Here is a 23,501-nt window from a genome sequence, read left to right as displayed (position 1 = left end):
CTTCATGGCACCTAAATGCTTTCTTGTTAACCATCCTCGGATCTACCAACGTTTTTTTTTTCTTGAGTCTTTTTTTATGTTTACGTATAAGCATTTCTTTAGGTACATTGAATATAGCAAAATATAGCTTTGATGCTGATGGCGCCATGGTTACTGCGATACTGTGGATTTTGCGACACATTTTTTTTTTACGAAATTACTTTCGCATATAATAATAATGATAATAATAATAATTGCATTTATTTACTCCAAAATACAAATAAAAATAAATTTTCAATTAATATGACATAAAAATTCTAATTCTAAGCAATATTATACTAACACAGTGGAGATAAAAAAGCCGCGGCTCAGGTTTGTGATAGCTGAAACTATTATTTATATCGAAACTACTTTCGTGAAGCTGAGTTCAACATGCATGACACTAATTTCGTAATGTAAATTCCGCATAAAGCGTAAAAAAAATTATAATGATTATGTCCAAAATTCGCGAGAACCGAAGAAAATCTATATACATATTAATAAGTGAAGCAAAAACTTTGTATCCCTTTTTACGAAAATTGCGCGGACGGAGGAGTATGAAATTTTCCTAACTTATAGAGAATATAGAGAAGAAGTGTACAATGCTAATTTTTTTTTTAAATAATGCATACAAGATACATTAAATCAATAAAGAAAACATTACACACACTACATACCATGTATTTGACGCACACACGCATGCATACTATTTATTGTCAAACTTTTGTTCTTGACGTCTGTGGTCAAATTGAGAATAGATTAAATACTGCTTGTCTTTATTAATATTTTTTTACAGTGTAGCCTTGGTGAAATTTGTGATTATAGAAGTATAAAATACAATCATAATAGTGTACAAACTTACAATTCCAATTAATTATAGTCGAATTTCAACTACTGCGGGACCTCTATCTAGTACATATTATTATGCTTTGTTAGGTTACTGCTTAGTCACTAATTACCCGATACGATACGATAAAAGACGGCTTATTAAAAGTCATCATTCAATAACCTGATGAGAATTTACGTCAGTCGAAAATCAGAACGCAAACTATGGTGTCACGTTGTACGTTTTATCATAATCCTTACGGCACACACACTTCAACGTTGTTGGTCAACGACACTCTTATTTCAATGACGAAAAAGTCGAATATTGCGTAAACTATCTACTGAGATAAAGCAGATTTATTGTTCACTAAATTCTCTTTCAACTGATCCCGTCAAGTGACATTGTTTGTTAGTGTAAAGTTCTGAAACTGATACATCGTTGTATTCACCTCCGTTATTCATGTTTTTAAAACAACAATGTCTATTTAGCACGTACACAATATAAAAATCTACTTAATGGTAGCGTTGTACTAGTCAAAAGAACTTTCATTAAACATAGTCTTTCATGAAAACAACAAATCTTCCTAATCTTCTATTTAAGTTTTAACTCTCATAAGATTTAAAAAGATATGAAACCGAAAAGATTTACAATTTAAACAAAGAAGATGTTACTCGGAAAGCATTTAACAGGCTGAAAATCGAATAATTTCATACTGGTGGTGGTAGGACCTCTTGTGAGTCCGCACGGGTAGGCACCACCACACTGCCTATTTCTGCCGTGAAGCAGTAATGAGTTTCGGTTTGAAGGATGGGGCAGCCGTTGTAACTATACTGAGACCTTAGAGCTCATATCTGAAGGTGGGTGGCGGCATTTATGTTGTAAATGTCTATGGGCTTCGGTAACCACATAACACTAGGTGGGCGGTGAGCTCGTCCAACCTTATATGGAATAAATAGTAAAAATAAAAAATCATACGACTAATCGAAATAAAATAAGGCAGTGCTCTTAAGCTGTTTTCACCTCAGCTCCTCAAACACACAGTAAAAAAAACTAAAACGTTATGTTATAATTAATGCAAAACTAGCGCTATTCGACTGAATGCGTTCAATTTCACATTTTCCCTTCAAAATCGTTGTGCGAATAATTTGATTGTACAACTGTGACAAATGGCAAATGATCTTTTTTTTCTACCTATACGTTGGAAGCCGATTGGGCTCTTCCAACTACGCGAGAACGACTACAGGTCGAACTCTTCGACAAGTTCGACGAGAACAGTGACCGGTGGTCGGAGAACCTAAAAGCACTGAGTGTGGGTCTAGAGGATCCGATAAGACATATTTTGGGCCCAGAATCTGTAGCATGCAAACAATATTTACTAATGGTTAATGCCGATAGTTTTTTTTTAGGATTCAACTCAAGAGCAACTGCTTCGCGAATGAATCTACTACCGGATCGGAATCGCGACCCGCTGAGAAGATCCGGCGAGAAACTCAGCGGGCTGATGCATAGGCTAGGTTGCACGTCGGACTCTTTGTCAGGTTCGACGAGTACGGTTACCGGGGTCCCTAAGCCTGCTCCTAGTGTTAGGGCTGAAAGCATCTAAGGCAAAGGTTATTGAATCTGAGGGACCCGTAAGGACGTGATGCCGATAGTTACTTGAGCACAACAGACAAGCAAAAAACATTTCCGTCCAATGAGACAAAGCGACAAAAAATACTTCGACTCGGAAACGATACATTCTACGGCACAAGTTCTGTTCGGTCACGCAACTTCGCGCCGCCCGCCACAATAAAAACTTGCGTTCGCTTCCGTACGTATGCACGATCTTCTGTTCATGTCGATTTGTTATTAATTGATTCGAAACTCGACTATAAAAAATAATTGTGTTATATCTGTGATCGCAGTCAATTTTTTCGTAGCACGACTCATGCGGCAAGTCATTTTTAAGTCACGCGAAAATACACAAATTACTTTTCGAATCTATTTATAAATATAAAAGTTAGTGTGAACGTGAAATCTTTGAATATGTTTCATCAAACGGTGATGTATTACCGATGCTGCAATTATTACTGATACGAAATGCTGAGCCCTTCTTTTTTTTTTTTTTTCGGGTAGAGGGCCGAACCTCCTTCGAGGTCCCCGCGCAAAAGGGGCGCGCGGGGTATGTGAGACTCAACGATCTGCATGGTGTTGTGAGCAGACCGCGGGCTCAAGGATTTTAGGACCCACCCACTAAACGACTCCCCTGCACTCTTACACCCGACGTCCGATCCCCTCCGAGGTCAGAACCCGGATGAGGTAGGGGGCTACCGCGGTCAACACTACAACCAGACGGCTCACCCCAAGGACGCCCAGCCGACGGAGTCTTCGAGGCGAACCGAAGGCTCTGAAACGTCGGCCGTCTCGGTACGGCAGCCCGTCGGGCCGCCCAGACGGTGCCGCTGGTGTCCCGGAATACCCCGCTGGACCAGAACCAGCCTGCCGGGTCGGGACGCGATACACCGTCGACCGGTCGCTCTATTCACTCCACGGCAGCGCGCTAGAGTGCTGGTAGCGCGCCGCGCGGCTTCACCCCCTCAGGTCGCCCCTTGACCTTCACCGGGGGGAGGCCGCTACCTACAGGGGCCGGGACGTACGGGCGTATTACCGCCTCCGGCCCCCGGCTCGACGGCGACGGATCGGTGCGGAAAGGGAAGAGCTCTCCCTCTCTCGCTCCGCCGCCTCCTTCTGCGAGATGGTGGACTCGCAGAAGTCGAGCATCGCCTTCCAGGACGCGTCGCTGCCGAGCATCGTAGCCACGACGCGCGGCAGCGAGAGGTCCTCTCCTATGACCGCGACGAGAGCGGCGCGTTGCTCGTCGAATCCAGAGCAACGCGCCAATGTGTGTTCCGCTGATGCTGAGCCCTCCCACATAAATTTCCTGACGGTTTTTTTTTTATAATGAGGGTTTACTGGTCGCCGGAGGCCTTTCCAGTTTCACAAGGATAGGTGGGCGAGCAAAGGCTCAGTCACAAGGGGCGGGATTTGCTAACAACTACCCGAGCGCCAGTTCCTGATGGTATATTGTATGCATGCCCATAATGTAAACTGGCACGGACTGGGCACACCCAACCTGCCTTCCTCTAACGCGAATCACTCATGCGTTCCAATTTGAAGAACAGTACAACTGTTTTATATTTATTAAAACATCTACTTCGTATCTCGAGATGATTAGTGACATTCGCGTTGTTATGCCTCCGGAAAACACTTAACACCAGGTGGGTCGTGAGCTCGTTTACCCGTTTAAGCAATTAATATGTTATTGTCATAAATGTTAATAAAATTTGAGTCAGAGGCAATCTATTTAAGCGGTTATGCAACGTCACTTATTTTATTAGAATGGCAACACTGTACAACATGACTGACGTATTATAAGTCGTCAGCTGTCAATGTCAAGGTATCTGTCAGTAGTGTGAGCGTTTGCCGAAGCTACCTTGCTCGGGAAACACCACATATTAATATATTAGAACGTGGGGAACACTGCCTGTGCCGGACTTGCGCACTGACTGAAATAAAACAACATATTGAGCGACGATGGCAATGCATTGGAATCTGGAAGCTTCACGACAGAAATCAGCGGGGTAGTGATACATACCCGTGCGGGCTCTCAAAACGTACTACCATCAATTCACATTGTGGTGTTCAAAAAAAATATTAACAAGCTGTATCTGAGCTCTTGTAAGCAGACTTCACGCTACTGAGTGTACTTAAATTAGTTTTTTAGATTAAAATACTGTATCTTCTTAGGTCTTCTTGAGTCGGCGGCCCGATTGAACAACACTTTTACGGCTTAATCTAGACTTACACACGCTCACACTAAACCATGGACCGTGACTATTAATGTATTCGAGAGTTCAGAAATAATAAAAAGAAAACAATAAACACGAGATAAAATCGTAGATGCTGTTGTTACTAACCTTATACTCTTTGCTAATTACGATATTTTTACTTGTCAAAAGTGAAGTCAGTCGCACAATAAATGTCGTTGCAACCACACACAGTTTTTCTTTACGGATAGTACGCAAACCAAATTGAACCTTAATTACATCATTCATATTGGTCCTTCGAGCCGGATTTTTTGAACATACAAGCTATCGAAGATGGACGCCGGTCAGTGAAAATATTGTTTTCCAGTAAGCCGTAAACCACATTCCAGTGATTTAAAGACAAATAATTTGTACATAATTTATAAATATTACAATTTTATTCCGTTTTCTGGTTGGACGGTACTATGGATGAACTTTTGAATGTTTTAGAAGATACCGCTGAGCTCTTAAACAAATCTCAAATTAATTTAAAGAAATGTCCAAAAGCCAGATTGACAAGAGGTTATGTAGAAGCAAGAATCAAATGTATCGAAGAATATTGGACTACATTTAAGCAAACGCATCTACAATTGGTAAAAATAACACCGAAAGAACAAAGACAAGACCTACCATATTTTCAAAATGAAGATTACTTCGTGTTCGAAGATTTGTATCTCGTCTTGTTAGCCGATTTAAAAGATCTTTTGCAATCTTTCACACAAGCAGCCGCGCCGAGTACTTCAACGTCCTCAGCAAATAATTCTACGATTATTGCGGATACTGAAAACCTTGTTCGGTTACCGAGAATCGAATTACCTAAATTCACTGGAAACTATGAAGATTGGCCTACGTTTCAAGACCTATTTACCTCCTTAGTGGATAAGAACCCGGCTTTAAGTGACGTACAAAAGTTACATTATCTTAAGAGTACAGTCACCTGCGACGCAGAAACATTATTAAAACCTGTTCAAGTCACGGAAAATAATTATAAAAAAGCATGGAATATTTTGAAGTCAAGGTATGGAAATAAAAGATTAATAATTAACTCAGTTTTGAAGAAATTATTTAATCAGAAGAAAATTAGTTCTCAGTCTGCAAATCAATTAAAAAATTTATTAGACGTCACGACAGATTGTTTGAATAATTTAGAAAATTTAAATATACCTACGACCTCCTGGGATCCTATAATTATATTCCTTGTGATACAGAAGTTGGACCCGGAGTCCCACAAAGAATGGGAGCAGACAGCTTATTCAAAATCAGAGGACGAACTACCAACTTGGGAGAATTTAAAAGATTTCCTGCAGTCAAGATACCGTACCTTAGAACTTGTATTGTCCGTGTCAGGGACTTGTAGCAGCCGTGACAAACCTGTAAGAGAACGTCCACACTTAGTCACTGCCACGACTACCACGTCACAGCCAAATGAAAGAACTTGCGTGCTCTGTAAAGAAAAACATACATTAAGTCATTGTAAGAATTTTACCAAACTGCAACCTAAAGAAAGAGCTGATTATGTCAAGACCAACAATCTGTGTTTTAACTGTTTGGTGCCTGGGCATTCTGCTTACCAGTGTAAGTTACGAATGTCCTGTCGCTTATGTAGAAGACGGCATCACACTCTTCTCCACCGCCATCAAGACTCGGCACAAACTGAGGAAAGGAATCAACCGAGTGCATCTCACCACGGAGTAGAAGAGAAAGAAGAGGTTATAAATAGCATGGTGGCGTCACATCACAGTACTAAACAAAGCACAGCACTACTAGCCACAGCGATGGTTTTAGCGAGGAACGAGCATAACCAAACCGTTGTTCTTCGTGCGCTAGTAGACCAAGGTTCGCAGGCTTCATTTTTAAGCGAGAAGGCGGCTCAAATGCTCAAACTTACCAGGCAATCAGCGAGAGGAAGTATCATCGGGGTGGGATCTACTAGGACTAACGTTGATCACGTGGTTCAACTTAAGATTGCCTCCCGCTGGAATCCAAGCTTCGAAATCAACATACAAGCATATGTTATGAGTAAACAGTTGACCACGAAGATCCCCTCCAAAGCTGTAACTGTCACACATTGGCCACATCTAGAAGGACTCAACCTGGCAGATCCAGACTACTTCCAACCAGGTTCTATAGACTTACTTCTTGGTGTTAAAGAGTATGCACAGATTGTGCAACCAACACTTATTAAGGGCCCTCCAGGTTCTCCATGTGCCCAAGAAACCAACCTGGGGTGGATCCTCTTCGGAGAAATCGATAATAACCGTGAAAATGAATCATTTCTGGTCCTTCATCATCAAGTCCATATAGATCATATGTTGAAATCCCTCTGGGAAATTGACAATGATAAAAAGAGAATATTAACAAAGGAAGAAAAGCTATGTGAAACAATATATGAAAGTACACATACGAGAAATAGTGAAGGAAGATATCTAGTAAGGCTGCCATTTAATACAAAGAATCCAATTTCGATTGATGGAAATACAAAAGAAATAGCTAGAAAGAGGTTACTTCAGCTAGAAAGAAGATTTAAGAAAGAAACTAAACTGAAAGAAGATTATACAAAGGTCATGCAAGAATACATAAAAGCTAACTACATGGAAGAAATACTTAAGAATGAAATAACTGAGAGAAAATCAGTATACTTACCTCATCACGCCGTGGTACACGCAGACAGAGAAACTTCTAAGACACGCGTAGTATTTGATGCTTCAGCGAAGGGCTCCAACTGCGTTTCTCTAAACGATGAATTGCTTGTAGGTCCACAACTGCAAGAAGACTTAAGGAATATACTTATGAGATCGAGATTACATCGTGTTTGCTATGCAAGTGATATACAAAAGATGTACCTGCAAATATTACTTTATGAAGAAGACGCCGATCGATATCAACGCCTTTTGTGGAGAGAGAATGATACAGACCCAATTAAAGAATATCGTATGCTTCGTGTTACATTTGGTACAGCGGCGGCCCCTCACCTGGCTGTAAGAACGCTTCACCAGGTAGCTGAAGATGAGGGTCGAAATCATCCAATGGCTGTTCGAATTATTAAAGAAGATTTTTACATGGACGATCTAATGTCGGGGGAAAGCAGTGCTCCTGAAGCCATAAAGAGAGCACAAGAAGTAGATAATATTCTACAGAAAGGTGGATTTGTATTATCAAAATGGTCATCCAATTCTGCTGAATTTTTGAAATCTATAGAACCAAACAAACGTACATCTCGAGCACAGTTGGATTTTAAATTGGATGGAAAAGTACAAGCCCTAGGTTTGATATGGAACCTGGGCACGGATCAATTTCAATACAAGGTTAACTTACCAGCAAGGTCAAGCAATATTACAAAGAGAGGCATACTATCTGATATTCAAAGACTTTTTGACCCACTGGGATGGATCGCCCCTAGCTTAATTTTGGCTAAGATACTCATACAAAGGCTATGGCTAGAACCGATTGGCTGGGATGACGATATTAACCAATCGCTGTTACACGATTGGCTGACAATAAGAGAAGACTTTGAACATGTAAAAGAGATAGGTATTCCAAGATGGCTAAACACAGTAAGCACACAGATGGAAAACATCGAGGTTCATGGTTTCAGTGATGCTTCCATGAAAGCCTATGCCGCGGTGGCTTACATTCGTGTGAAGAGGGAAGATGGTTCAGTATTCACCAATCTATTAGCTGCCCGTACTAGAGTGGCACCACTCCGTACCGTGTCTCTACCACGCCTGGAGTTATGTGGAGCACTGTTATTAGCAAGGTTACTTAAGCAAATAGAAAACGCAATGCGTATACCTACTTCTAACATCTATGCATGGACAGACTCATCAATTGTTCTTGCATGGCTATCTGGTGATCCTCATAGATGGAAGACATTCGTGGCGAACCGGGTCGTAGAAATTGTAGAGAATGTAAACACACACCGATGGTTCCATGTAGCTTCGGAAGAGAATCCTGCAGACATCGGGTCGCGGGGCATGCTGCTGGCGGACTTGAAACAGAAAGAGTTGTGGTGGACAGGGCCCAAGTGGTTATGCAAAAAAGAAATAATATACAGTAAGCCTGGAATAACGGAAACAGAATTAGAAATGAAACCAATAAAATTAAATACTTACCACAATGCAGAAGAACTAAAACCTTTAACCGCTCAGTTTGAAGATTTTGATACGTTACCAGAATTACTAAAAACTATTATTTACTGTAAAGGATTTCTAAGATACAAAAGTAATTTAAGTACGAGCAAAGAAATAACTACACAAGAATTAGAAGACGCGCTTATCACATGCATTAAGTTAGTACAACAAGAATTCAAAGAAGAAATAGATCGGCTAAGAGATAAGAAACAAGTTAGAAAAAAAAGTAAATTACGATCGCTAAACCCATACTTGGATGAGAATCATATCCTCAGGGTGGGCGGTCGCCTTAAACATACTAACTTACCTGATGACCGAAAACACCCAATTATTATTGGAAATAACAACACCCTAGTACACTTGATCGTTGCTGACGCCCATATCAAGACACTACATGGAGGGGTTCAGTTAATGCTATGTTATCTCAGATCAAAATATTGGATCATAAGGGCAAAATCAATAACAAAGAAGCATGTACATCAATGTTTAATATGCGCCAGAATGAATGCTATTACCAGAACCCAATTAATGGGAGACTTACCGGAGCAGAGAGTAAACCCATCAAGACCATTTATAAATAGTGGGGTTGACTTTGCAGGGCCGTTTCACATATTGATGTCGCGGTTCAGAGGATGTAAGACAGTCAAGGCCTACGTATGTATCTTCATCTGTATGGCTACTAAGGCGATCCACATTGAACTAGTTAGTGATCAAACTTCAGAAGCCTTCATCGGAGCTTTTAAGCGTTTTGTGTCCAGAAGAGGCAAATGCTGTCACCTCTGGAGTGACCAAGGTCGAAATTTTATAGGAGCTGATAAGGAACTGCAAGATGCCTGGAACGAGGCTCAATTACAGTTCCCCGGAAACATAGCAGAAAAGCTTGCTACAGAAGGTACCCAATGGCATTTTATTCCGGCCTACAGTCCTACGTTTGGCGGATTATGGGAAGCGGGAGTTAAGTCTATAAAATTTCATTTAAAAAGGATCCTTAAAACTCACCTTACATTTGAAGAAATGAGCACCATTCTCTGCCAAGTGGAAGCTTGTTTAAATTCGAGACCGTTATGTCCGCTGGATGACACAGATATAGAAAATTTAAACCCATTGACACCCGGGCATTTCCTAATTGGAGAAGCTCCTATCGTCGTACCATCGCCTAACATGAAGGAGGTACGGGTACATCATTTATCTAGATGGCAACACACACAAAAGCTGGTCAATGATTTTTGGCGGCGATGGCAGGACGAGTACTTATCCAGACTGCAGCAGCGTCCTAAGTGGCTAAGAAGAGAGGAGGAATTTAAAATTGGAGATATAGTCTTAATAAAAACCGATTACTTGCCGCCTGGAAAATGGTCTTTGGGAAGAATAGTCGAGAAGCACCCAGGTCCTGATAATCTCACGAGAGTTTACAGTGTGAAAAGTGGCAGTTCTGTGACAAAAAGATCAATAACAAAATTATGTCGTTTGCCTGTGGATTCCACTCGGTGAAATGTCATCTTGTAATTTTGTCAAGATTCTCTACCAATGTCACTGTAGCAATATTATACTAAGTCTCAAGTTAAGCATATTGTATTATGATGTCTAGTATTTAAGCAACCTTTATTTCGTTTTGTAGAATATTGTTTTGAAGTCACCTTGACGTTGTAATTAGTGCAATAGATTTAGAAAGAACTTAGTAGTCCTTTGGTGGGCGGTATGTTGTTACTAACCTTATACTCTTTGCTAATTACGATATTTTTACTTGTCAAAAGTGAAGTCAGTCGCACAATAAATGTCGTTGCAACCACACACAGTTTTTCTTTACGGATAGTACGCAAACCAAATTGAACCTTAATTACATCATTCAGATGCTTTTACACGCTTTCTATATATGTACGTAACTCTATCTTATTTTATTGCTTATATGAGTGGACGAGCTCAGAGCCCACCTGGTGTTAAGTGGTTACTGGAGCACATAGACATCTACAAGGTAAATGCGCCACCCACCTTGAGATATAAGTTCTAAGGTCTCAGTATAGTTACAACGGCTGCCCCACCCTTCAAACCGAAACGCATTACTGCTTCACGGCAGAAATAGGCAGGGTGCTGGTACCTACCCGCGCGGACTCACAAGTGGTCTTACCACCAGTAAATACGCAAATTATAAATCTTTATATAAGAATATGTATTAGTTTTATATACAGATCCTCGGCGTTGAGGAAAATATGCAAATATAAGGTATGTAACATACATCTGCATACCAACAATATACGTATAAAATGTGGGTGTGCAGAAATTTATAAAAAACTTGAAATTAAAATTTCAACCACTTCCAATGTTTGTATTAGAATAAAAATTCGTAATTGTGTGTATTTCTGATAATAATACAATAACGGCTTTCTGTGGAGTTGATATGCAGAACCTGGAAGGTGGAGAACGGAACTCTTAGAAGGTCAGTTAGCTCATCAAATTTGGACTCTATAGGCTCTCAGTGGGGACTCAATAGCCTCAATCAAGTACCGTTTACAGAGCGTACTCTTTCAGTTCTTACTTTTGAGTAGGTAACATAAGACAAACGCCATAATGTAACGCAATCTCAAGACATGAAGCTAATTTCTCACTAACATTACAACCTCCAGTATGCTTAGTGCAAGTTTTTTAACGTTCTCGATAGCGTAAAAGTTAACTCATCTTTGTATGGAATGGGATCATTTGCCTATGTTTGCCGCTAGGGGGCGCTGTTCAAACTGCATACAAAATTTGCTTAACTTTTACGCTATCGAGAATGTTAAGAAATTCACACTAAGCACACAGAGCTGGGACGCGTGATTTTACGCGATCGAAGTAAAGGTAGGTATTAAGAATATAGGGTAGATTAAAATCACAGCAATCTACCCACTTTTTCTATTAAATACTGGTATCGCTTAAAGCGATAAGACAGCATATTGATGTTTTATGTTATTATTTGTTATTACGGTGCGCTTTAAAGAACTCAAATGAAAGATTTTTTTAGGGCTGCAAGTTCACTGCTCTCTGTCCGCAGTCAGTCAGTACCTTAAGGTATTCCAAGCACCGGCAATCATTCTCATGGAACTCGTCGAATGCGATGAAGAGCTAGACGAGCGACCCATAGACATAGCCCACTGAGTTTCTCGCCGGATCTTCTCAGTGGGTCACGATTCTGTTCCGGTGGTAGTTTCAGTTAATTAACTCTCTTAGGTTGAGCCCCGTGTCCTCGTCCACCAATCAAGGCGAAACCAGAATCGCCCATTGGCAGACAGGCAGACAAAATATTCCGTGGTCTTAATTTTACTGTGGCGTTAAACGGACTATTCTAACTGCCTTTTATTGTCGGGGGCCGAACCTCCTACGAGACTCCAGCGCTTAGTGGCCGCGTGGGTAATGTGGGACTGGTCGGTCCGCAGATGTTGAAAGTGGACCGTTTCCTCGTCGGACTCGTCGATTACAATGAAGAATTCGACAAGCGAACTAACCCATAGACATAGCCCACTGAGTGTCTCGCCGGATCTTCTCAGAGGGTCGCGATTTCGATCCGGTGGTAGATTCTGCGAAGCCTGCTAAGGCTAGTGTTAGCAAATTCCGTCCGGGCGTAACTGGAATAGCCTCTTAGGCTCCCAGCAAGTAGGTAGGGGAAAAAAGTGGACCGTTTTAACTATTCTAACTACATGGACGAATACGAACGAACGAAGGCCTCGCGTCAGAATAGTATCAACAATGGCTGTTCACAATACCCCGCCCACGCGGAATACGCGTATTGCAGAGCCAATTTTCATTACACGATATCTTTAATCGTGAAAGTCCTCAAACATGTGTAGATACCATACGTATCGCTTTTTTTTTCAATTAACCTCACCGGTTCGATCTCGAAAACGTTGCGTCAATTCCAAACAATCGTACGTCTCTGCAACCGACTATTGCACAAATAAAATTTATGTACGGACGTCATCTACCGTGATTAATTTCTGACACGCGTGACATTAAGCAACAGTTCAACGACCTTTCGAAGCTGGTTACTCTCCACATATACTTGAATGTTTTGTTGTAAATTTGTAATACATAACGATGGAATTGGAGGTATGTGGAGATTTGACGCTCTTTTTAGCGAACGTGAGTAGCCTAATGAAAAACAGCCTATAGATACTACAGCGTGAATATCGCCACCTACCTTGAGACATGAATTCGAACTGAGACTTTGAAATTATCTATCTATATATATAAAAATGAATTGCTGTTCGTTAGTCTCGCTAAAACTCGAGAACGGCTGGACCGATTTGGCTAATGTTGGTCTTGAACTATTTGTGGAAGTCCAGAGAAGATTTAAAAGGTAGATAAATGTGAAAATGTTTTAGTAGTCGTCGTGGCCTAACGGATAAGACGTCCGGTGCATTCGTGTTGAGCGATGCACCGGTGTTCGAATCCCGCAGGCGGGTACCAATTTTTCAAATGAAATACGTACTCAACAAATGTTCACGATTGACTTCCACGGTGAAGGAATAACATCGTGTAATAAAAATGAAACCCGCAAAATTATAATTTGCGTAATTACTGGTGGTAGGACCTCTTGTGAGTCCGCGCGGGTGGGTACCACCACCCTGCCTATTTCTGCCGTGAAGCAGTAATGCGTTTCGGTTTGAAGGGTGGGGCAGCCGTCGTTACTATACTTGAGACCTTAGAACTTGTATCTCAAGGTGGGTGGCGCATTTACGTTGTGGATGTCTATGGGCTCCAGTAACCACTTAACATCAGGTGGGCTGTGAGCTCGTCCACCCATCTAAGCAACAAAAAAAAAAAAAAAAATGCTCGGAATTAAATAAAAAATAACAATTTTGTTTTTCCTTTGATGTCTCCCCCGTCGGACGGATTCCTTTTGTTTGTTTTAAGTTTATTTTATACAAAAGCTTAGGTCTTTTATTTATCGATTGAGGCACTACGAAGTCTGCCGGGTCAGCTAGTATTAGAATAAAGATAGGTTAAATAGGGTTTCTAGTGGCGATTTCATAAAAGTCGATTGCTATCTATCTCTGTCGCACGTCAACATTGTAATGTCAGTGACGACACGAACCATTATTTTTAGCATATTTTTTGGTAATTTTAATCAACCAATAATCCTTATTTATTATGTACAACAGTATTTAATTATAATCTAGTGAACGTTCCCACTTTATTAAATGAAAAAAAACTAAGATTCTGTCGTCTTATCTGGAGCATTAAGATTACAAAAAGTTTAGTAAAATACTAAAATACGTATTATAACTAACGTCAAACTCAAATGATTGATTCATAGCATTCAAGGCTATCTCTGGGCTGCGGCCTACTAATGTTGCATGAAGTGAATAGAATAATTCTAAGGTTTAAAATGGTGCAAATAAGGCGTAATCAGATTGAGAGGAAACAATGGAATAATTTAAAATAACCGTTACAATGTCGAGTTTTCAATTCGTTCAACTTTAAGGTTTCACTTGCATTAATAAATAAACAATTGCAATTAAATATTTGAGGAAGTCTGATTATCTTGTCCAATTAATGAGTTTATCTTGTAAATTTTACAATATATGCTTCGTATTAACTTACGTCGATTATTAAGGATTAATAGTTAAAAAAACAATGGCCGTGAGGGAAAGATAAATTTTTAATGTGAAATATTTTGAGATTATGATTAAAAAAAATTAGATACTCTATCCTTTTACAAACCAAGTTCCGTTATGTGAATATTGTCGTCATTATTCACAGTACTATTTATCTATACTAATATATAAATCTACAGTGGTTTTTACGGATGTTCCGTTATAACTACTGAACCATGCATCCGATTGACTTAAAACTTGGTATCCATGTAGAAAATACATGTACTTAATGGTAGGCTAATATTTTTATGAGTGTAGGACAACTAAAAATCCATTATGTATGTACAAACAGCAAAGACAAGAAATCCTAAGTACCATTATCACCTCTATTGACGAGCTTTTTCCATGTATCCAATGATGTTTCAGAAATGTACATTAAAAAAAACCACATTTCAATATTATTCTTTAATGTTTTACTTACTTTTTTGTTAAAAAGGTCATAGCCGTTTTTTGACATTTCGTATGTTTTGAAAATTAAATGTCAATGATCAAACAAAAGTCAAAATGAATCTACATCTTGAAATTTCACACACAGCGTACATTTAACATAAATTAGTTTAAAAAAATTAACGATAATTACAATTGAACCGTTACATACATTCCCACCATTGATCCAACAATGATCTCAGATAGGATAATTACTGTAACCAGTTTGATAGATCCGACAATCTTGCGTGACAATGAATCACGCATGCCTTGCAATTGCTACAGATTATGCTTGTTGCTTTTTTTTTAAACGCAAACTATAGATCCGCTTTCTAGTTTTAAATTTTCCCAGTTCCCGTCGTGTCTTATGTCTTTATAATAGTACAAAGACATAGGATACTTTTTGCGCCATCTTTAGTATAAGATTTCATTGAATAAACATCCAAAAAAGAAATACTTAGACACAAAAATTATTTCATTAAAAGTAGATTTGATATTTTTTTTATAGCTTAGATGGGTGGACGAGCTCACGGCCCCCCTGGTGTTATGTGGTTACTGGAGCCCATAGACATCTACAACGTAAATGCGCCACCCACCTTGAGATATAAGTTCTAAAGTCTCAAGTATAGTTACAACGGCTGCCCCACTCTTCAAACAGAAACACATTACTGCCTACCTACTAAGGTACCTATATTTATTTTATTGATTTCAAATTGAGCACTTGATCAAAATCGCGATGCATAACCGAAAATTAAATTTTATTATTTATGTATGACATTTTCTGCATAAATTGTACAATTAACATGTACCAAATTACAATAACACAAAATAGAGTAATTCAAAGCAATACACACGTTTGTCTACCATGCATTTAAACTTTTTTCAAACGGTAACAATGATTCGTATATACTTTTGTCTTTTTCTTTTGGTCTGACGATAAATGTATCTCTATTTGAATTTCAATATTTGTAAATCTATTGTGACTAGAGGACCCGCAGTAGTCGAAATTCGACTATAACTGATTAGAATTGTAAGTTTGTACACTATTATGATTGTATTTTATTCTTCTATAATCACAAATTTCGCCAAGACTCCACTATAAAAAATATTAACAAAGACAAACAATATTTAATCTATTCTCAATTTGACAACAGACGTCAAGAACAAAAGTTTGACAATAAATAGTATGCATGCGTGTGTGCGTCAAATACATGGTATGTAGTGTGTGTAATGTTTTCTTTATTGATTTAATGTACCTTTTATGCATTATTTAAAAAAAATATTAGCATTCTGCACTTCTTCTCTATATTCTCTATAAGTGTGGAAAATTTCATACTCCTCCGTCCGCGCAATTTTCGTAAAAAGGGATACAAAGTTTTTGCTTCACGTATTAATATATAGATTAGAAATAATATAACCGAAATCAGTATGAAATATTTGCTGTTGACAAATTGTTATCCAATTTACTCTTATGGATGAGATATTGCACCTTGTAGGTTAATATTTGACAATGAAAGGATTAGTTTGAAACAACAAACACGTAACGAAACTCAAATTTTCAATAGACGTTCATCTTACATTCTAATGCAAATTTTAAAACACAGGCTACATTTTAAATCTTTGAAACCGATGTAATAAATGATTCTTATTTATTCTTGTATTTTTCATTCTCATTTCATGATGCCATTTTCTTATTTTTAAATTAACTTTCTCAATGATCATAAACCATGTAAAGTACAATATTGTGTTTAGTTATCTTTTTTCTATTACTATATCCTACATTTGAATTTTTAGATTCGGTCTTAAATTAGTATTTTCTCGGTTTTACGCAAACATTAGAGATAATTAAAATTCCTGTTAAGTTTTAACTATGCCATTTTTCAGGCGCTTCGAATACTGTGATACATTTAAATATTTTATTAACTACCGCCAAATAAAATCTATATATATAAAAATTGATTGCTGTTCGTTAGTCTCGCTAAAACTCGAGAACGGCTGGACCGATTTGGCTAATTTTGGTCTTGAATTATTTGTGGAAGTCCATAGAAGGTTTAAAATATGAAAATGCTCGGAATTAAATAAAAATAACAATTTTGTTTTTCCTTTGATGTGTCCCCCTGTAGGGCGGATTCCTTTTGTTTGTTTTACGTTGATTTTATACAAAAGTTTAGGTCTTTTATTTATCGATTGAGGCACTACGAAGTCTGCCGGGTCAGCTAGTATATATATAAATATTTCGTGATCACGGACATAATCATTATAAACCAAGTGTTACAGTTTATTGTTATTCATGACCACGAAATCTGTAAGGCATTCGAAATGTCTGGAATGATGAAATGAAAATAACAAAAGGCGATATTGAACTTTTGAGATTCTTAACGTGCAGTTTTATGATTTAAATCTTAAAATAGCTTTGTTGTGTATATTTTATGCGAAATAATTCTGAAATCGACTTTAAAGAAATGTTCTTGAACAACTGGTTAACGTATGGCTTCTTAAATCAAGCACTTTATTCCAACTTATGATATATACTTATGTGTGAAATGATATGAGGATGACCCTAAGATGTCTTATGAGCCCACAATGATACTACCGTCCTGCCCATGTAAACAAAGAAGCAGTAATTCGCTCCCGTTTGAAGATTAAAGCAGCTGTTGTACCTACTACGAGGGCGGCACTGAAAATTTCGGGAATTAACGAAGTGACACAACATGACAAACGTGGCCACCATTTTTTTGCAACATTCCGTGAACGAACAATTTTTGTTGGCTTTAACTCATTTTCGAACACCCAAACTCGTGACTGGTTTTTTGTTTCTGGTTCGTACGCGTATATCCAGGATTCGTCACCTGATACAATGTTGTATACAGCATTTGAGGATCCTGCATGGAATCTTTCGAGAGTTCTGACGCACCAAGTAACGCGAGCCGCTTTTTGCTCTTCACAGAGCGAATGCGGTATCCATCGGGAAAATAACTTTTTTACACCTAATTGTTCATGCAAGATTATTTGTATTTGACTCCTGCCAATGTCTAAAGTTGCCTGAATTTCGCGGTATGTCACATGTCGATCTTCCTCAATCAGCTTACGCACAGCATCAACGTTTTCTTGGGTGACTGCAGTTTTTGGACGACCTTGACGGGGATCATCACTGAGCTTGACACGTCCACGTTGAAACTCAGCAAACCAGCGATAAATTGTGGTTTTGGATGAGGCTTCATCACCAAATGCCGAAATCATCCGGTCAACACACTGTTTTTGTGTTAAACCACTTCGAAAGTCATAATAAATCATCGCTCTTGAACTTTCTCGAGTCAATTCCATTTTCTCAACGACTAAACAAGTTTGACAAAACCTCGTGACAAGACCGAGAATCTTTTTTTAAATAAATAAATGGTATTCGATTTTTAAAACCAAGGAGTTTTCAATTAAAAAGATTTTAATATGACAGGAACAGTGGAAATATGCCATTCCCGATACTTTTAGTGCAGCCTAGTATAAAACTGAAACATAGACCTCGTGTCTCAAGGTGGGTGACGGCGTTTATGTTGTTAATGTCTATGATCACTAGTAACCTCTTTTTTATTTTTTATTTCATAGATGGGTGGACGAACTCACAGTCCACCTGGTGCTAAGTGGTTACCGGAGCCCATAGACATCTAGAATGTAAATGCCGCCAAACGCATTACTGCTTCACGGCAGGAAGAGGCAGGGTCGTGGTACCTACCCGTGCGGACTCACAAGAGGTCCTACCACCACTATACTACTTAACACCCAGTGGACCATGAAATCGTCCAATGATTTAGGTAAAAAAAAACTGGATTCAATATGAAGCTTAAACAAAAGACCATACTTTTTATGAGCTACGTTTTTTCAAAAGCTTAAATGACTACATATATATTTTACTAGCTGACCCGGCAGACTTCGTAGTGCCTCAATCGATAAATAAAAGACCTAAACTTTTATATAAAATCAAAAGGAATCCATCCGACGGGGGACACATCAAAGGAAAAACAAAATTGTTATTGAGCATTTTTATATTTAAACCTTCTCTGGACTTCCACAAATAATTAAAGACCTAAATTAGCCAAATCGGTCCAGCCGTTCTCGAGCTTTAACCGAGACTAACGAACAGCAATTCATTTTTATACATATTATTATAGATTATTTCGTATCGTTATCTTCCCGTTGCCTGAAGCGATCACTGTATTTCCTCGTCGTGGTATAGAACATTGGACTCATAACGCGCTGAGCTACAAGTATTATCTTATTATAGAAGATTCGTGAGTGAAACACTACACAGCGTAAATGCCACACGATTTCCCGACGTTACTGAGAGATAGATGGCCATTAATGTTTTACGAGAATTAAATTGTTTTCAAATGCCACTGGCAATAAACAATTGCCACTTTCACATTACGAATTTAAATAAAACAGAATAAAATTAAAAACAGAATAAAATTATTTTTTTTTATTGTTTATTGCTTAGATGTGTGGACGAGCTCACAGCCCATCTGGTGTTAAGTGGTTACTGGAGCCCATAGACATCTACAACGTAAATGCGCCACCCACCTTGAGATATAAGTTCTAAGGTCTCAGTATAGTTACAACGGCTACCCCACCCTTCAAACCGAAACGCATTACTGCTTCACGGCAGAAATAGGCAGGGTGGTGGTACCCACCCGCGCGGACTCACAAGAAGTCTTACCACCAGTAGATGTAGTTGTTTTGCAAAGTCCTTTCTCAACTGCCTTTACGACTATATCTCTAATCCTGTATCCAATTGCTAGTAGTTCCACAAATAAAACACATTGTTTCCGAAATTACTGACCTCCTAGCAATTGATATGCTGCAGATGTAATCAAATGTCACATGAAACTTGAGTCTCCAGATCAGTTTTGTATACAGCTATACATTTATTACAACAATTTACTATTTGATACAAGAAATCTCTCTCATCTACTGTAACAGGATTCTTTTGCTAATAAAAATAAGGTTCACTGAAACATACATACCTACACATATAAAAGAAAGCATCGCCAATTGAAATATTGTTTTAACATTACACTTACAATAAAAACAATTCATTTTTATTGTTATTACAAAGGAATTGCTGCAACTTTTTTTAGCAATAAAATATGTTATGGTAATTTATGTGATCGTAAAAGTTAGACATTAAAATAAATGCTACCGGCCCATTACATGAACTGTCCGCTAACTATAGAGTTTGTGGCATCTAGTCAAATGCGCAGCATTCTTTCGAAGTGTAATAAGACAATGTTTTTACTGGTGGTAGGACCTCTTGTGAGTCTGCACGGATAGGTACCACCACCCCGCCTATTTCTGTTGGGAAGCAGTAATGCGTTTCTGTTTGAAGGGCAGGGTAGCCGTTGTAACTATACTGAGACCTTAGAACTTATACCTCAGGGTGGGTGGCGCATTTGCGTTGTAGATTTGCATGGGCTCCAGTAACCACTTAACACCAGGTGGGCTGTGAGCTTGTCCGCCCATCTAAGCAAAAAAAAAGTAATAATAATAATATTCCAATGCAACGGATTGTGATTTAAATATAGCTAAGAAATTGTGATACTGTGTAACAAGCTGTGAGTGAGTTGTTAATGATGACTTTGTGAAGTTGCCATTTTAAATACATATAACAGTTAATTCCTATTTTAGATTAATCTGTAATTTTAATTATCAATTTTATTGAAATTTTCGGATAGTGTTCGAATATTGGCGCAAAATTGCATTAATCTCCAAAACAAACACAAAGAGACTTGCTTACCGATGATTTGTCAACTTGCTCACTCCTTCTACGGAATTAAAATTGCTCCAATTCTAAGAATTGAGGCTAACTTGCAATAACCGAAGTGACGCATTACACCTTAGCGGCTAATAAACACGATATACCTTAGAAATCGTTGCATTGAATTATTATTTTTACATTAAAAGGCAACTTCCAGCACGATCGAAAGAGATAGAGCAAGTGTCAACTAGGAATTGTTACGCTGTACTTAGGTACTAATAGCAGAGTGGTGTTACTGGTGATAAGTTGTACTGAAAGCCCACATAGTAAGGCCCTGCCTATTACCACTGCCCATACCACCGCCCTGCCTATTTCTTAAGGATAACAGTTATCTGAGGTTTTCATCTATACTAATCTATACTTCTATACTTCTATACTAATATTATAAAGAGGAAAGATTTGTTTGTTTGTTTGTATTGAATAGGCTCCGAAACTACTGGACCGATTTGAAAAATTCTTTCACTATTTGGAAGCTACACTATTCCCGAGTGACATAGGCTTATAATCTTTTTTGAAAAAAAATAGGGATCCTTACTAAAACACTAATAATGTAACCCAAGGTGTAAAAAAATTACCTAAAATATAATAAAATAATGTACTACGACTTTGTAGAACACATTATTATTCACAAAAGTTTCCCGACAGCATGTCTAACTATTATATTTATGCCGCAATGAGTGTTCTTTTATTTAAAAAATAAAACAACGTCAAATATCGTTGAAATTTTTGTTAAAGACCCCAACGGAGCCGAAGCGGGCAGATAGTCCTTTATACAGCCGTTATACAATAGAATTTGAAAATTTGACCTTCATATCTCACGAAATTTACCAGTGACTTAAACGAAGACGATAGTGAGCTAGTTTTCTCAAGTAGATCCAATCTTCTAATTTCGTTATTATTATTTCGATATAAAATATTGGGAGGTACCCTACCAATATTTTAGCTCTGTCTGCCGGTATACGTAATTAAAATATCCATGTTGATAAAAACGGTCTCGTTCGAGACCCTAATATTTAAATGAACGAAAACCAATTTAATAGTTGTTGGATTCGGGCTGCTTGGATAGACCCAATTAAAGTTATTTTCAAACCTACTATAAAGAAATTTATCATAAGTTGTCAGGTAACAGCTAACCAGGGTAATTTCAACGTTAATACTATTAAAACAATGTTCCTTTTTCGTTATCATTCTCTGATCTCAGTTTCATAAAAAGCTACCTCACTGTTCATTTTACAGTAGTAATACGACCACGTACATTTTCCTATTGTAATTCTAAAATACCGGTAACAATGTAATTGTGAAAGAATTAAAAGTATAGTAAAAATGCTAATGAACACGCTACTTTGCAATTAAAATGGATTCTTATCGATGCAAACACATAATATGTAGTGGGTACGTCGAATTCTAAAACTAAAAATATTGGTTCGTTCGAATTATCGGGTACCTACCTACATTATAGAAACACGAAAGCCGTAAATCAATTCAATTTCAATTTAATTTTTTTTTTTATCTATCTACACTCACCTCAGATATATGTGTTCCCTGTGTACAGTTACCACGCACATTCACTGTTCGTTCGCGAAGAATTATGCCAAATACCACGTACAGACGCTACGGTATTCACAAACTGACTAAACGCAAAACTACTGCGGGTAAGATAAATGTGTGATCAAGATAATGTGAGGCGAAGGCTCGGACTACGAACAAAGCAATCGAGTCGTTTGACGAGCACGCGGTTATTATTCGAGCTTTATTGTTGTTCACTATCGCGGTCACTGTCGCAATGGAGACCGCTTGGAACCCAGAAACTAAGAGCGTAATATTTAAAGCTAGCAAAATATGACTGGTTATATTTCAATTCTGGAAATTATCTATGGTAGTGTAGCACAATCAAAACACGCCTCTAAACATAGTAGACATGAAGTAAATTAGATATTTGTTCTAAAATCAATACCTAATAAACGTTTTATCAGGGCCGGCCCACAGTGGGTCGATACTGTGATTTTAGTGACTTAGGGACCAACTTTGTTTTTTTATATATTTTTTTATGTAGATAGATAGAGCTCGTTAATCTCAATAATAATTGTTTTGGGCAAAAATTACAAAAACTTTATAGTTTGGTCAGAAAAATGTGTTTTGTGATTTTTTTGTATGGAGCGGGTCACATTAAATTAAATTCCTGCTAAGTACCGCGAGGTCCCGCTTTGAAACTTTATTTTCCTTATACCTTGTCTAGTCTACTATCATTTGATGCTATGAACATGTGCATAAAGTTGCAACTCTGCCAAATAAATGGATCGAAAAAAATTAATAAATACATAGAATAAAAACCTTTATATTTTTTTTCGTAAGTGCTTTTAAGTTAAATTTGATATGGATTAGTAAGTAAAAGCACGTAATGATACCCATAATTACATAATACCTAACAACAATACATTTAGTAGGTCTCTAATTATGCAATCTCTCTAAATATTATATATTTTGTTTCACCTTTCGATCTTTGGGTCAGAAGACGAAAGAAGATTGTGTAAAATATCCTCATTAGTCGACGTTCTACTTCTCATTCTTGAATAACATCTCTCTGTATATTTCCGAAAATCTTTATTGCGAGCTTCCGCTGCCTCTTCCGAGAGTTTACCTATACGAATGGCACCAAAGTTCTTCATTATTATATATCACTGCCATGTGCTAACAATTTATGGATACTGGAAGGCATATATAATACCAGGGATATACATTAACATACAATTCTGCAGTATATCTAAAAAATTCCGAAAATTTGGAAACGCGCTCTCCAGATGCAACAGAGTGAAGAATCACGTG

The 23,501-nt window shown here is 38.1% G+C and overlaps 2 protein-coding genes across 2 annotated transcripts in view; one reads left to right on the top strand and one right to left on the bottom strand.

Annotated features, from left to right (window-relative positions):
* IP3K2 (Inositol 1,4,5-triphosphate kinase 2) overlaps positions 1-22,523 on the bottom strand; it is a 183,983-nt gene extending 161,460 nt beyond the window's left edge. The window contains exon 1 of the mRNA XM_089734744.1: positions 22,203-22,523. The gene's annotated coding sequence lies outside the window, so the exon portion shown is untranslated. The remainder of the gene's footprint in view (positions 1-22,202) is intronic.
* Positions 4,984-10,310, top strand: LOC149500949 (uncharacterized). The gene is made up of 2 exons (XM_089734948.1): positions 4,984-4,993; positions 5,809-10,310. Exons 1-2 carry the CDS (start codon positions 4,984-4,986, stop codon positions 10,308-10,310), a joined length of 4,512 nt encoding a protein of 1,503 aa, XP_089591074.1.
* Positions 22,524-23,501: the final 978 nt, after the last annotated feature.

This window comes from Bombyx mandarina, chromosome 18 (assembly GCF_030267445.1).
Source record: "Bombyx mandarina strain Sakado chromosome 18, ASM3026744v2".
NCBI classification, from domain to species: domain Eukaryota; kingdom Metazoa; phylum Arthropoda; class Insecta; order Lepidoptera; family Bombycidae; genus Bombyx; species Bombyx mandarina.
Note: the sequence above shows the minus strand (reverse complement) of the source record. Positions and strands in the feature narration are given on the sequence as shown.